Genomic DNA, 14,844 nt, shown 5'->3' on the forward strand with positions numbered 1-14,844 from the left:
CGAACATCATTGTGTTGTGCCTTAAAGGAGTACCGTCACACTGGTGTGACGGGTATGTTGAGAAATGAACGTTCTAAAGAATATCTGGGTTCATTGAATTCAACATAGAATTTTAGAACCTTCAATTGTTGCGGAACTTAGAATGTTCAAAAACCTACCTTTTTCGTGTTCTTCCTTGAAGGAAGACGGTAATACTCAAAAGTAGAGGAGGACAGACTGCGCAGTGAAAACGGTCTAAGCAAGAGGATCTCATGGAGCTTCAAATAAATTCTTTGATCTTAAACTCAGAAGCCAGGATAAATTTAAGGATCGCTTTGACAAAATGCTCTTCCTCTTGTTGAAAAGGATTTGATGAGCCACAAAGCTTTGCATTCATTAATAATCATATAGATTTTTTTATTATTTAGCGGTTACATTGATATACTTGACATACTTGACCGTACTTTTTTATCGTTTCAGGCGCTCAAAAAGACCCCACTTGCACCCCAAGTGAATGCTGCTGCTGCTGCTACTACTGGTATTAACAATGGCATTAGGTACGTTGCTTTACAAGACTACTACGCTTGGCCTCTTAGTTTGTGGACCAGGATTATTCTTTGTCTCTATTTTTATGCCTGGTCGTGGACCTCGTTTCAAAATAGTACTGATTCGTTTTTTTTCTCTCTCTCCTTCTCGTTAATCTCGCCCTTTCCACAGAACCGTTCGTGCGCTGATTGATGAGAAGCGAGCTAGCCAGAGCCCTACGGGGGTGGCCACTATCTCAGCAGGTAAGCCGACTCGACGACTCGGTTGAGAACAGCATTACCCAGTCATGTGTCAGGCTCTGTAGAAGTTATTGGTTAATTAATTGAGGCATCGTTTTTTATTTTTTAAATGGATTCGTCTAATTAAATCTCAATCTCTACAATTATTACGATCTCCTGATTTTGATTTCAGCTGAGTAATTTTTTAACCCTGTTTCTTGGTTTGTTTCCGTAATGGTTAAGCATAAGCTAGCAAAAGAATTTAATAGATGGGCTCTGACATAGCATAACTGTCATATTAAAGGCTTTTTCTACAAAATGACCGTACCATTGCTTTTAAAATATCTCAAAATATGGAAAGCTAGCTGCAGTACCAGTTTATCAAATGGAATAGTATGTTTCAATGATATTCCTGGGTTCACATAATTACAAACAACAAATTACAATCATTATTTCATCATCAGCCTAATTTTCATCCTCGCCACCAGTAGTAGTAGTAGTAGTAGTATCAAACTCACTTGGGAAGTCCAAGTGAAACAATTCCACTCAAACTTTATTCTAAAATTGTTATCCTTCGTCTCCTCCCCCAGGGTCTCCAATGCGGCCCAAGCCTCTCTCCACCCCGACCGCCACACCCACCACCTCCGCATCACCGCTGGCATCACCAGCTGCTGCCCCGGCGCCCATGATCCAGATTCTCTCCACCGCCACCCCCAGCACTGCCGCCGTTGCCACGACCAACGCCACCACCTCCTCCGCTCCTGTCGCCGCGACCACGCTATCGCAGGTCCAGGCCCAGGTGGCCCAAGGCGCGGTCCAGTCGGTGGCGCCCGGCCAGACTCAGGCGCTGCTGTTGAAGACTACACAGGGGAGTAACGGCCAGCCCCTTCTAATCGTCGCCAACGGGGCCATGATCCCAGTCACCTCCCTGGCAACGGTCACCAACTCGCTGACCAACGGCAAGACCACCACCACCACCGCCTACATCCTGCAGCCCAAGGCTGCCCTGGGCGCCACGACTGCGACCATGGCGATGACCCCAGGCGCCACCACCCAGGTGGTGCAGTCAGCGATGGCTGCCGTGTCTGCTTCGCCGGCAGTGGCTTCGCCAACGCCGGTGACTCTGGCCAGAGCCTTGCACCAGAACGGCGGGGCAGGAGGGGTTGTTTCCGTGACAACGGCCCGTGCGCCTACCCAGAGCGCCGCAGCTATTGTTGGAGTTGCCACATCCTCTTCAGCCAACCCGGCTAGCAGTGTTCCTGCGGCAACAGGAGCAGCGGCTTCGGCCACACCGGCAGCTAGTGCCATGGCCTCAAAGACAGGTAAGATTAGTGTGTGTGTGAGCATTTTTGTTATGATTCAGAACCAGATTTTACACATTCAAGTTTGAAGGATTCTCAGCCTTTGATTCTGTCACACAAGCCATACAATGCACACAAGCCGTACTTATTTCAGTTGCTGACAGCTCTCAGTAATGCTGTTTTGTCCCTTCTTTTCCACAGACAATCAAGCAACAAGCAGCACAGCAGTCAAAGCTGCAGCTCAGGTAACCACTCGCCACTCGTCCGTCATCCAGCAATATCAATCTCTAGAACTGCACACACATAAAATGTGCTTTCAGATTAGTCTGATCCCCAATCAAACTTTATTTATATAGCACCTTTCGTACAAGGTTGTAATACAAGGTGCTTCACAGTGATGTTCCGTTCAGTTCGGATGTCATTCAGTGTCATTGTCGTAGTGCAATAAACCTGCTTTGTATGTTTCTGGGTTGTCACTGGGTTGCCACTTGCCAATGCTTTCCTCATCTGTCAAATTGGTGTGTAATCTTGTTTTACGTGACGTCACAATGGGCCACATTCATTATAGACCCTTTCAACAATAAAAACAAAAACAATGCTTGAACGTTCTATTTGGGCCCCAATCTACTTCCTCTGCATTAAGATAACATATGGAACGTTAAAACGGAAGCCTTGTGGGGCCAACTATGATGCTGATAATGGAACTCTCTTGAAAGGGTCCATATTAAATTCATCCTTATTTTCTTCTCTCCCCCCTGCAGCCTGCAAAACCTGCGGGTTCCGTGATTGATCTGACTGAGGATGATGACGATGTTCTAGGTAAAGACTTTACTTCCAGTTTATTCACTGCTGTTGCATTTTATTTTTTATCTTTTACTATCTTGGTTGGTTGAATTGATTGTCTTTGAACTAATAACATACCCGAATAACGTAACATTTTTGTTAGCTATGCCCTGGCACCTCATTTCATTTTTATCTATAGTAGTGTAGTGTTATGTAATTTTAAGAATTAATGTACCTAAATAACGTTACATTTACGTTAAATAAGTCGATCGTTTCTCTGTCTTTTTACAGTGACTGGCATGAAGAAGGCCCCAGTTCCAGTGGCTGCATCTGCTACTCCTAACCAACGTCCAAGTAGGCCTCCTCCACCTCTCATCCCCTCCTCTGGTGTGTTCCCCACCTCCTCTCTGCCTCTCTCTTTCTTTCTTTCTCTTTCTCCCTCTCTCTCTGTGGCTATATCCACACATGTCGATTTCGTTTGAATCGGAAACACTTTTTAATAGGTTTGCGCCTCTAATCTACAGTATTCCGATGTTTTCCAGCTCCTCAAGCGGAGCAATTTGAAAACGCTTTTGGCCTCGTTTTCATTGTAAGATCAAGAATTGTTTGATATGGGCAGTGAAATCTGCAAACATCTGAAAACGATGACCGAGAAACCCTTATTGCCTTGTCGCTCTGATGTTTCTCGACTCTGTGACAAGATTGTATTAATTCCGACAATACAAATCGATAAGTGTGGATGTAGCAGCTGCTCTGGCCTTTGAATCACTTCTCATCCCCTTTGAGCCTTTCTTCCTCTCTCACCTATCGGTTAGCTCTCTATTTCTGTTTGTCCACGTCTCTCTCATTCACTTTCCTCCCTCTGTCTAGTGGTGTTAGGGTGACCGCAAATCTACTGTCAATTATTCGCCTTTTGTACTTTTTCTAGATGAAAGTCAAGAGTTTGCATCTCTTTCTAATGCCAAGCAAACATTGTGCGATTTTGACCTTGTTTTAGCCCTAAATCCGTTGGATCCGACAAACATGTAGTTTGAGCAGGCTCAAGAAGCCTGATTAGAGATGAACGATAAACTCCAGTCCAATAATTTTTTAACATTATGTCAGAATTCTTAGACAGTGTGACCACAACAATCACGTCCAATTGAAGTGTATAATGCGAGTTACCTAGTCGTATGCGACTAAAAAATGCACAGGGTCTGCTAGGCTTATCTCAAACTCCTCATCTCATCTAATTTGCATTCTTTTCATCCTTTGTGTGGTCGTCTATTTCTGTCACAGCCTTGCATGGTGGGTTTAAGTTGAATGAATAGTTTGATGTTTTACGTGCTCATTTACTGTTTCAGGTAACTCTGCCAGAGCCTCACCTCAGACCAACCAGCGGCCTCAGCTCACAGTGCACCACCGCCCCCCACTGGTAGGTTGAGGAACTGCAACATTATAATGAAATGCCCCTGTTACCCTTTTCTTTTCTTCCTTTCTTTTTCTCTGATTGTCTACACTCTGCAAAGCGCCATGATACATGTGTAATGTTTTGGCGCTCTATAAGCACAATAAATTGAATTGAAATTAATGATACAAAAAAAAAAAATCTAATATCTGGCGTGAACTGAGCTTCAAATGAACTACAACAGGAATGTTTGTCTACCAGTAGAGTGGTGAAAAGGTTTTGGCCATTATAGACTATAGAAGAGTGTACTGTACTGTACATACCTGGCATAATTGTGGCAATATTAGTAAGTCAGGTAGTATTTAATATATTACACACTGTCTCATGCGGTGCTACTGGTGTAATTGTCATTATGGCTAATGTAACATTAAATCCCTCTCTCTCTCTCTCTCTGCCCCTCTTCTTCCTCCCCCTCTTCTTCCTCCACAGGACTCTCCTTCCAAATCGCGCGTCAGCAGCTCCTCTTCCACCCCTCCCTGCTCCTCCTCCTCCGCTGCCCCACCTCTCCCGCCCCTGCCCCCGGCGCCTGCCCCCCCCCCGCCTCCCGCCCGATGCCGCCCACACCTCCCCTCCCCAGCAGCCGCAGCTCAAGCTGGGGCGCGTGCAGAGCCAGAACGGTATCGTGCTCTCCTGGTGCGTGGCCGAGACCGACCGCAACTGTGCCGCCGTCGATTCCTACCACCTCTACGCGTACCACCAGGAGTCGCCGGCAGCAGGCGGCGCCTCCGCCGCCACAGGAAACGCATCGCACTGGAAGAAGATCGGCGAGGTGAAGGCGCTGCCTCTGCCTATGGCCTGCACGCTGACGCAGTTTGTGTCGGGCTCGACGTACTACTTCGCGGTGCGCGGGCGGGATGTACACGGCCGCTTCGGGCCCTTCTGCGAGCCGCAGTGCACCGACGTCATCGGGGCGGCGCAGACCAACGTTGCTGTGGCAGCGGCAGCGTCGTCCACCTCTGCCTGAAGAGAAAACTGGGAAGAGGGAGATGGGAGGGAGAGGATTGTAGTAGTAAAAGACACCAACAAAGTTTGGGAATTTTAGTGTCTCGTAGCTGCCTATGATAAGCAAAAGGGGGAAGAGAGAGCAGGAATTCATCTAAACTTTTTTTTTTTTTTTTCCACTGCCTGTGCGACCCAACCAAGAAAAATATACCGATTTAAAAACATCAGGAGTGGCAGACCATGGGAGAGAACAAGGGAAAAGGGACAGACTCTGGAATGCTTACTGATTGGACAGCTTATATACTGATGGACAGTTTCACATTACTGAGAAGAATATGCTTTCTCTCTCTTATTTATTTTTAAAGTAAGGGGTCAGCATGGGAGAATATGGCAGTGCGGACACTTGAAATGTCGCTGCTTGTCTCAACGGTTGTGATTGTCAGCCACCAAACGCCCCCCTCCTTTCCTGCTGTTGTCGAGGAATGAGTGAACATCAATGAGACATGACAAGGGAGAGGTTACCTCTGTGGTGTAGTGGCGACTATAGAGCGTGTGTGTGTACGTGTGTGTGTATAGCCTGTTTTGCAACTTGGGACCAGTGTTCTTTTTTGGTTTGGTTTCATGCATTAGGAAACCGTCAAGTACTGTATGCCACAGCCCCCCTCCACACACACACACACACACACACACACACACACACACACATATATATATATATATATATATATATATATATACACACACACACACACACAGTTTGCCATACAGTTTGCCACACAGAGGTCCTCACTTGGCAAAATGCTGAAATGGCACTTTTTTTTATTATTAAAACAAGGTCAATTCAGATTCAGGCCGTTTAAATAGCCTTGACTTGATTCTGTTGCTGGTTTTTCCTGGCGTATGTTTATTTTTTTTATGCTTTTAATTCTTGTTTTTGCCTTGTTCTGTTTATTTTTCTATGCTTGCAGAATAGGTTTGCAGAATAAGTGTTGCATGGCTGAGAATGCATTAGCTTCCATGTTCCTTCTTAACACAGAAACACATGAGACACTAAAAGCTCACTCAGATAAGGGGAGAATAAGAGTTGTGCTCAAACTTTTTCTTACATGTAAGTAGATTGATTGTACAAAGGTTACTCTTAATGTTCACCTAATTCCTCATTGTTTACTTTCATTCCCTTGTTTTTGTTGTTAATATCATATTTTTTTATTTTAATTGACAGCCATGTCTTTGAACACTGTACAGAAGAAGTATGGCCCCCTCTCTCTTTCAAGCTATTAAAGGATGGTGTTAATTTTTCTATGTTTTTTGTCTGGTAACCAGACGGTACATAAGTGCAAACAATGAATAAAAGCGTTGATACAAAAATTATGAAGTGTTTAACTGTTTTTTATGTTCACATTTGTGTGCATTGCTATGATCAACAAGTCCACTTGGAGCTACCTAAGTATAAGTATATATACTCTTTTGATCCCGTGAGGGAAATTTGGTCGCTAACCAGTAGGCCATGGTTGCCCTCCAAAGGCCTACCTGGAGGCAGTGTGTACAGAGCTCTCTTAAAGGTGCCATGTGTAAGAATTGAGGTAAAAATATCCAAAAAATGAGCTACACGCAAAAGAAAGAGAAAGAATGAGAAGAAATAAGGGCGATAATGTCATTAAAAAAAATGACAAGGTATAGTGCTGCAGAGATATCAACCTGAATTAGCATGCTAAATTACTAGCCACAGCCCGACAGGTGTCATAATACCTGTTTCGGCCATGGGAGGCGGAATGGAATGTTAATGAAATTCTGTAACCTGAGGCGAAATAAGCGGTAGTGACGAGAGAAAGTTAAACTCGACAGTTAAAGTCGACATTTGACGCAATGTGAGGGGTGTTTAACAAATGACCGGATGTCTGTACACGGCCTTAGAGTTTATGTCAACTGCTACTGGCTTTCTGCCATAGGTGAATGGACTGAAAACTTCCAGCTAAATTTGTCAAACCCTGCTGGCTTGTTTCCATACAAGAATATGTCTCTGTTTTTCACTAAGGCTCATTGATCATCCTTCATATAGAACTCTTGAAGGTTCTTTGGCTTTCAGTGTTGTGGCTGTTAAGAGCCCTTTGATAGCAGCAGACTTTCTACACCAATATAGAACAAATTAAATCTTATTCCTGTCCATTTGATATGCCTGCCCATTCGTGGTGCAATTTATGAGAGCCCCTTGGAACTGTTTTTTTTATCTCTGTTTTTCAAGGTGTATTTAAGGTTTCTTTGTGTAGTTTAACTATGTCAAGCCCTTATAGTGGACAGTGACTAGTTTTAGTTTTGGGCTGAATCGCATTCTCTCCCCTCACAGACTCACAGACTTGGAAGGTCCTGCATAACATTGTAGGTCCTGCATAGCAATTGACCTGGTGTAGATCCTTGACCAATATCAAAGCGTTAAGGTGCTTGAACACTGCCCAAAAACTACTCGTTGGGTAGTCACTGCACCGTCAATACAACGTCAGTCTGCTGACTCTGTTGGTGTTTGTTGGATGGATTTGTTTGAATTTGACATACCGTACTTTTCACACTTGTCAATTACACGCTGGGCAAAGTGGAACTGGCAGATTGTTCTGAAGACTGCAACCAGCTGCCAACTTAAGAATGTTGGGGTTTGTTGGCCACTTTCTGGACAGTGTGGAAGACATCGTAGAAAGTGCCCTAAACTGCAGCATTTCTGTGTCATATTCATATCTCAGTGCAGGTGCAGAGGTCTTTTCAGAGGTGTCGCCGTAGCACCTGGTTTTCATTTGGCTGTCAATCATTCCCATAAATCTGTCTGAAATACACAATGGTCCTCATTCACTAACATCTTCTAGAATTTTCTTAAAGGGGCCATAATGCAAAACTCACTTTTTTTGTGCATTGAGTTTTTGTGATGAGACAGTGTGTTCTAGAGCTGCTTTAGAGGGGAGTGGTGAGACCGTGTGTTCTACAGTAGAGCTGCTTTAGAGGGGAGTGGTGAGACAGTGTGTTCTAGAGCTGCTTTAGAGGGGAGTGGTGAGACCGTGTGTTCTACAGTAGAGCTGCTTTAGAGGGGAGTGGTGAGACAGTGTGTTCTAGAGCTGCTTTAGAAGGGGAGTGGTGAGACAGTGTGTTTGAGCTGCTGCTGCACATGTTTCTGTTCAGTTTCAGGCCTGTTCTGTTGTCATGACAGTTGTTCAACAGGCCTGAAACTGAACAGAAACATGTGCAGTTTGAATGCTCTCTCTGATTCGCCATGTTCAATCCACTACAACACACCGCAATCCTCCATTCTCGACACACCTCTTGTCCGTTTCCTCCCCATCTGTATAGCTGAGTTTTCTGACCTTGACCTCATGACCTTTACTATAATCGTCTCTTCATCAGTCTCGGGTGCCGACAGCTTGGACAGACAAACTTCCTAGTTATCAGGTGTTTGTTTAAACGCCACTCCAAATCCGGTCAAGCTGTTTATCACCCCGACTAACCAATACCATGGCAAACATCCTTGGACACTGTCGAGTTTGACTGATCTAAAGTCAAGGAGGGACTTTGACCAATTCTGTCATTGTCGAGTCACATAGATGTGACATTGGTATTTGTTACTCCATCCAAATCACACCAGTAAGAGAATACACACTAACACAGTCCAGATATGTCCTGGCTCCAGCACGTTCCAGATGTGACAGTGACCAGAGCTGATGACCAGTCAATGCTTGGTATTACAACAGGACTATTTTAGGAAATATAAATGTCAATATAATATAATATATAATATAAATGCTTATAGAGTGTTTAATAGGTGCAAACGACCAATGTTTCGATGCACAGCGTCTTAAATCAGAGTCAAATCCTGTGAGTCGAAACGTTGGTTGTTTGCACCTATTCAACGCTTGATAAGTTATTTGTGTGCTCCGACTCTTCCATTGGGTTCAGTTATCTGAAGTGGCCCATTGAGTGTTGCTGATCCTATTCCGTGAGCACCGAGGGGCTAGAGTGCAAGTGATAGCCTACCATTTTCGCAAATTGATCATACATTTTTGACATTTGCTATTTCTGAAAAGCAGTGCCAAGACAGGCTGTAAAGGAGACGGACCTGGTGTAAAGCCATGATAAGAGAATTTCTGCTATGTGTTTTTCAACATCTGATACTGTTATGCAGCGGCTGCTAACATTACAGCTGCAATTGTTGGCGCTGCTAAATGACCGCAACTAACTAGAACCAGACTGAGCAGGGGGCTGAGACTTGGCAAATGAATCACTCTTTTGCTTCTTTTGATTCACCACTATTTTTGACCTTGACCTTGGTTTTGTATGTTTGCAACATTTTGAACCAAATAAGATAACAATCCACCCCCACAACACCAACTTCTCCTCTGCATGTGACATTGTAATGGAGGTCGAACTCCTTGGCACTTGTGTCAGTAAGGAGTACCACTGATATTTAGGGTATTTCAAGGCTACTGTAGTCTACCTCCAAAGACAGCTGTACTGTAGTTTATAATCCATCAGGGATGGACAACTGCAGATTAGTGCCAGTACAATTAATTTTACCCACAATTGGGCGATCACACTGGGAGTAACGAAGTGGACCGTTATGAATGAAAACGTGACAAAGACCAACATTGTGCTCGGACAGAGCTCTAAGTCAGTGGTTCTTAAACTTTTTGTCTGGCGAGTCGACCCCACAAAAAACGTTGCGACCCCCTTCTCTCTAATCGGCGGAATTTGGTTTCGAAATGTTGTGAGATGGGCATTGGAAGCAAAGGCAGAAAATGTCGTCTCTCATAGGTAGGCTATGTCAACACCATCATCATAAAGGCCTTATGTCAATGGCAGCCTTTGACTAAAAACCTTGCAAAATGTCCAGACAAATCATGCAAATCATTTCGCGACCCCTTCAATATGTTTGGCGACCCCCCTGGGTGTCCTGACCCCCAGTTTAAGAACCACTGCTCTACGTAATAATATTGGGTGAGCCAAAAATTGAATAAGTGTAGAGAGAAGGAGAGACGCCGGTGCAGCTCAGATGTCTTCTTAATTTTCAATTTATTTAGTACAAGGTGCAGAACATACGACTAACGTTTCGATGTAGTCACATCTTCATCAGAGTCCTTGAGGACTCCTTGAGGACTCTGATGAAGATGTGACTACATCGAAACGTTAGTGACTACAACGTTAGTGACTACATCGAAACTTCAGCTTCATAGAGTGACAATTGGTTGATTTGGTTAAAAAGTCACAGGTTAGGTTATTGGTTATTATTGTATTGATGCTATTCATAAATAATGAGCTGTAAAGTAACTCAGACTTTTACAATTTTTTTTAAAGGATATCGACTAATTATCGTTATCGTCAAAATCACAAAAAATATCGAGATATTATTTTTTGTCCATATCGCCCACCCCTAGATATTAGCCGTGATCCAGCCCCCGGTCTCCCCTGTGTCCTGCCTTCTGTGTTTCTCTCACACTTCCAAGTGTCAAGTTAAATTTGAAGCACAGCTGCAGGCCACTGAGACACCATTGTGCTTCACAAACCCAAGAACGGATCCATTCTTTGGACATGGGCCAGACGTTTCCTGTTGGGGGACTGGTGTAGATCACATGACTCATTAAACTGTGGGTCTCTGTGCTCATGTGAGATCTCATGAAAACATTACAATGTTACGGTATTGTAATTAATCATTAAAAGAGTAATACTGTAATTGTTACCCATATTATTGCATTATTACCATATAGCTTATACACAATGGGAAAATTATTATTATAATTTTATTTATTTTTTTGTAAGATCTGTGGAAGACCATCACTGGTCAAACCATAGGCCCCTACCAGCTTTTTGATGATTTAGCCACTAGCCTACATTAGAGTCTTTTAAACATTTCTGTCCGTTTTCCTTTTTTCATTTTCTTACATTTTGGAGTGCCTAGATTGCACTCTTGCTTAAACCCTTCTCAGTCACAACATAGGGCATACGAGTGAGCAACATCTCCTAGTGGTCGCTGTTGTTGACGCTGATCAACAGCCCGTCCGACAGAATTCGCCTCATGAATTAATCACAGTTAGCCGATATCGCACACATATACATACATTTAAATGTATGTTTTGATACATTTAAACATTAATACATAAATGTAATTGTATTTATTCTGCTGTAGTACATGACACATTTCAGGTAATATCCCCAACTAGGTGTAGGCTGTAATAAACTACAACCAACTTTAGCCTAGGCCATGTGCATCAGACTGGCAATGTCGTATCCTACCACACAAGTTGCACTTTTAACTGATGCGTGCTATAGGACAGCTTTGTTAAACACATTCGCATTGTGAATACAAACCAATTTAATCAGACAATATTCTATGTTTTTGCATAAAAGCAATATTCTAGGTGGAAATCCTTGTATGGTTTAGTTAGAGATTTCTTTGTCCTCGAAGAACAAATCTGCTCGCTAGCTAGGCTATTGTAGCCTACTTTCTAGTTAGCCCAACTATCCAATGCTGTGAAATGTCTACTACAGTATATATGAGAGTATTTCAGATAATGGTCAAAGATAAGCTATATTTTCCATTTATTACCTGTTAGAATTGATAAATGTCCAAGTCTATTTTGTTTGTAGCTCGCAGTCTTCTTGAGAGTAGGCTACATGGCCTACTGGTAGAGTAACATGGCAGCTGTGACTTTTTGTAAGTTTGGACTTTACATGCTAATAAAACATTATGTTGACTGTTAAATAAGCATTACCTAACATGCACGTCGCTATCGGAGTCTTTGTCGTTACTAGTTGGTTAGTTAGATAACAACGGACATTCTATGTAGCCTATGTAGGCTTCTCGTTCTCTGGTCACTGTGTATCCTACTACTTTGACCATAGACTGTTCTATATATACAGTCTATGACTTTGACCACGAGATGGCAGCAGTGCTCTTCACTGCTCTTCCATCGGCTCTGTGATTTAGAAGTGTCATGTTGTCTTACCCAGTGTGTCAGCTACCAGGTTTGAACTTCTGTCAGGGTTTCTTGTTCACACTTTGTGTTAATGGTAAATCTGTCTCTTTCCAAGATGTGCAAGGTTTTTCTTACGGACAAGAGTTGAACAAAGGAGGGCAGACGCAAGGACAGGTGCCAGGGGGGAAAAAGAGATCAAAAGAAACCTGAGAGCAGTAACTGAGATAGCAGCTGCTGCTGGTCTAACATTGATCCACGCCAGTCAACATCAACAGATGGGTAGATACGTACCTTATTTTTGTGTATATTTGTATGTGCGTGTGTGTGTGTGTGTGTGTGTAAGAAAGAAAGGGATATGCTATGATGGCACAAAGAGAGAGCAGAAGTCTACAAATATTCTTTACAGCAGGGGTCAAACTCCCGGCCCGCGCCCGGCCCAATTCCGGCCCGCGGCCTATTTCAAAATAATAATGTAATTCGGCCCCTGAGGGTATTTTTAATTGCGACAAACAACGACACTGATTAAAATAGACGATAGATCCAAGTACGGTAACAAATCTCATTTGTACTCTCCTCCACTAGTTGCTAGACATCCAGAGCTTGATTCAAGCCCAAAATCGCTGCACACAGTTTTCAGGAAATACAGTTAGCCTACACGCGAGAAACATGAAGACGTGCATTTGTTTAATGACGCGGAAACGATGCAGGCCATAGTTTTGCACAAATTGAAGCAGAAATAGGCCTACACCAAATGTTGAAAAAACGTTCACGTGTGATGAAGTCTTGGGTAGGCTATGCTATTCACCTATTCTAATTCTGAAGGAGAATATCTGCCTTTTGGAGATTATATTATGATCGATCGTCTATTGACAGTGATAGTCACGGTGCGTCTGTGAATGGAGGTGGGTCTTTGCGTACGACGGTGTCCACTAAGCATACCATGCTTATTTCGAACCTTTGCCCAAATAGCTCGAGGTGGCAGTGGTAATCATGATGTTAGTGTCCATAATGGACGTGGTACAGACAGCTCTGAAGAACTACAAAGTCACCCGCGATAGGAACTGATTTGACTAGGCTACTTTATTGTAGACCTATAATAACGGTTTGTGGAACAGGCTAGTAATACTTTACTATTAGGCCTACTGTTTTCCTGTTAATTTGTTATTTGGGTAATATGACAAAAATAAAATTAACCTGCTCAAATAGTTCAACATCCAGTATTTACTGAAAGGTGCATAATTTGAGGTGCTTACCATCCAGTGGCAAATTAGATGGGTAAATTTACCCCCTTCATAAACTTTTGTTTATACTCAAAGATTTTTACATTTACAGTAGAACTTCTCTGACTATCTCTGACCACTTTCAAGCCATGGCCTTTTGAAATTTTGATATGCCAGGTTTAAATAAGTCATGAGAGGAAAATATTTTTATTTGGTGTGAAACACACACATACCTGCATGTTTTTATGCTTTTTTGATTCTTTTCATAATTTGTATTTATATTAATTTTATCATTATTTTATAGCACAGGTGTCTAAAAGTAGATAAAAAGACTTGCACTTTCTGTTTGCAGTTTTGTATTTGAAAATACAGTATTTGAAAAAAAAACATTGCATTTTAGGAAATAGACATTCTTTTTTGTATTATTCTTTAACACTGACGCGGCCCTCCAATTAGATGACGTTGGGAGCAGTGGCCCCCAGCTCATTTGAGTTTGAGACCCCTGCTTTACAGGCTTAATATACACAGATATGAGAGATGACAGCTCCCTCTCAGTTCTCTCTTGTGAGAGTAAACCCAAGTGTTACAAGAAGCATTTGGACAACTGAATTCAACACTAGCAAGTAATGTCACATCAGTACCACAAGAAGGAATGTGGGTTCATGAAATCCTTTTAGAATCTTACATTGTTAAGGAAATCAGATTCTATTTTATTGAATGTTCAGAACTCTTGTAGCGACTAAGTGATTTCTGAATTTTCACGTCTTCCATCACAAAGCAGTGTTAGTCCTCTGTTAAAGTAAGTTATAGGGTTAATCCAGCCCTTTGGCAGGTTTCGTCACTGGTGTGACCAGATTGTTGGAGCGTAAACATTCTAACTGAATTTTTTAATCTTGCATTGAGTATGTTTACATAGACATTCATATTGCGAATATGGTGTTTACATGAGTTGTTATAATATTTTGTTCATATTCCCATTTACATGTCACACACACACACTGATCTATAAAGAACTTATAGATCAGATGGTCACACAGCATATTCTGATTAATAACGACTTTATCAAAGTTCTAAAAGTTCCTTCCCTGAATGTTTTCATTATCACTACCTTTGGTTATGGTTATGGTATTCAGCAGACGCTTTTGTCCAAAGCGACATACAAATAACAACGATAAAGTTAAATTTAACAGTAAACAATTTAAAAAGTTGGCAAGACTACATCAAGGAGAATAGCAATAATAAACAACAATGTCAATTCAATCAATAGCCTTATGAAAATTACTAATATACAAACCATGACGCATAAAAAACACTTAATAAAATAAGTGCATGTTGAACAGATATGCCTTTAGACCCCTCTTGAAAGGCCCAAAACTTGGCTATCACAGGAACGGAGAGCACTGGGCAACTCATTCCACCAACAAGGAACCACTGAGGAAAAGAGTCTTATATTTGACCTAC

At 42.4% G+C, this 14,844-nt stretch overlaps 1 protein-coding gene across 1 annotated transcript in view; it reads left to right on the top strand.

Annotated features, from left to right (window-relative positions):
• The window catches only part of LOC121717888 (activating transcription factor 7 interacting protein), a 44,447-nt gene extending 39,031 nt beyond the window's left edge, over positions 1–5,416 (top strand). Inside the window, 9 exon segments of the mRNA XM_042102594.1 lie at positions 460–536; positions 697–767; positions 1,334–2,065; positions 2,246–2,289; positions 2,806–2,863; positions 3,119–3,214; positions 4,171–4,241; positions 4,704–4,810; positions 4,812–5,416. Of these exon segments, the coding sequence (XP_041958528.1) occupies positions 460–536; positions 697–767; positions 1,334–2,065; positions 2,246–2,289; positions 2,806–2,863; positions 3,119–3,214; positions 4,171–4,241; positions 4,704–4,810; positions 4,812–5,238 (1,683 nt within the window). The 3' untranslated portion in view covers positions 5,239–5,416.
• Positions 5,417–14,844: the final 9,428 nt, after the last annotated feature.

This window comes from Alosa sapidissima, chromosome 9 (genome assembly GCF_018492685.1).
Source record: "Alosa sapidissima isolate fAloSap1 chromosome 9, fAloSap1.pri, whole genome shotgun sequence".
In the NCBI taxonomy this organism is placed as follows: domain Eukaryota; kingdom Metazoa; phylum Chordata; class Actinopteri; order Clupeiformes; family Clupeidae; genus Alosa; species Alosa sapidissima.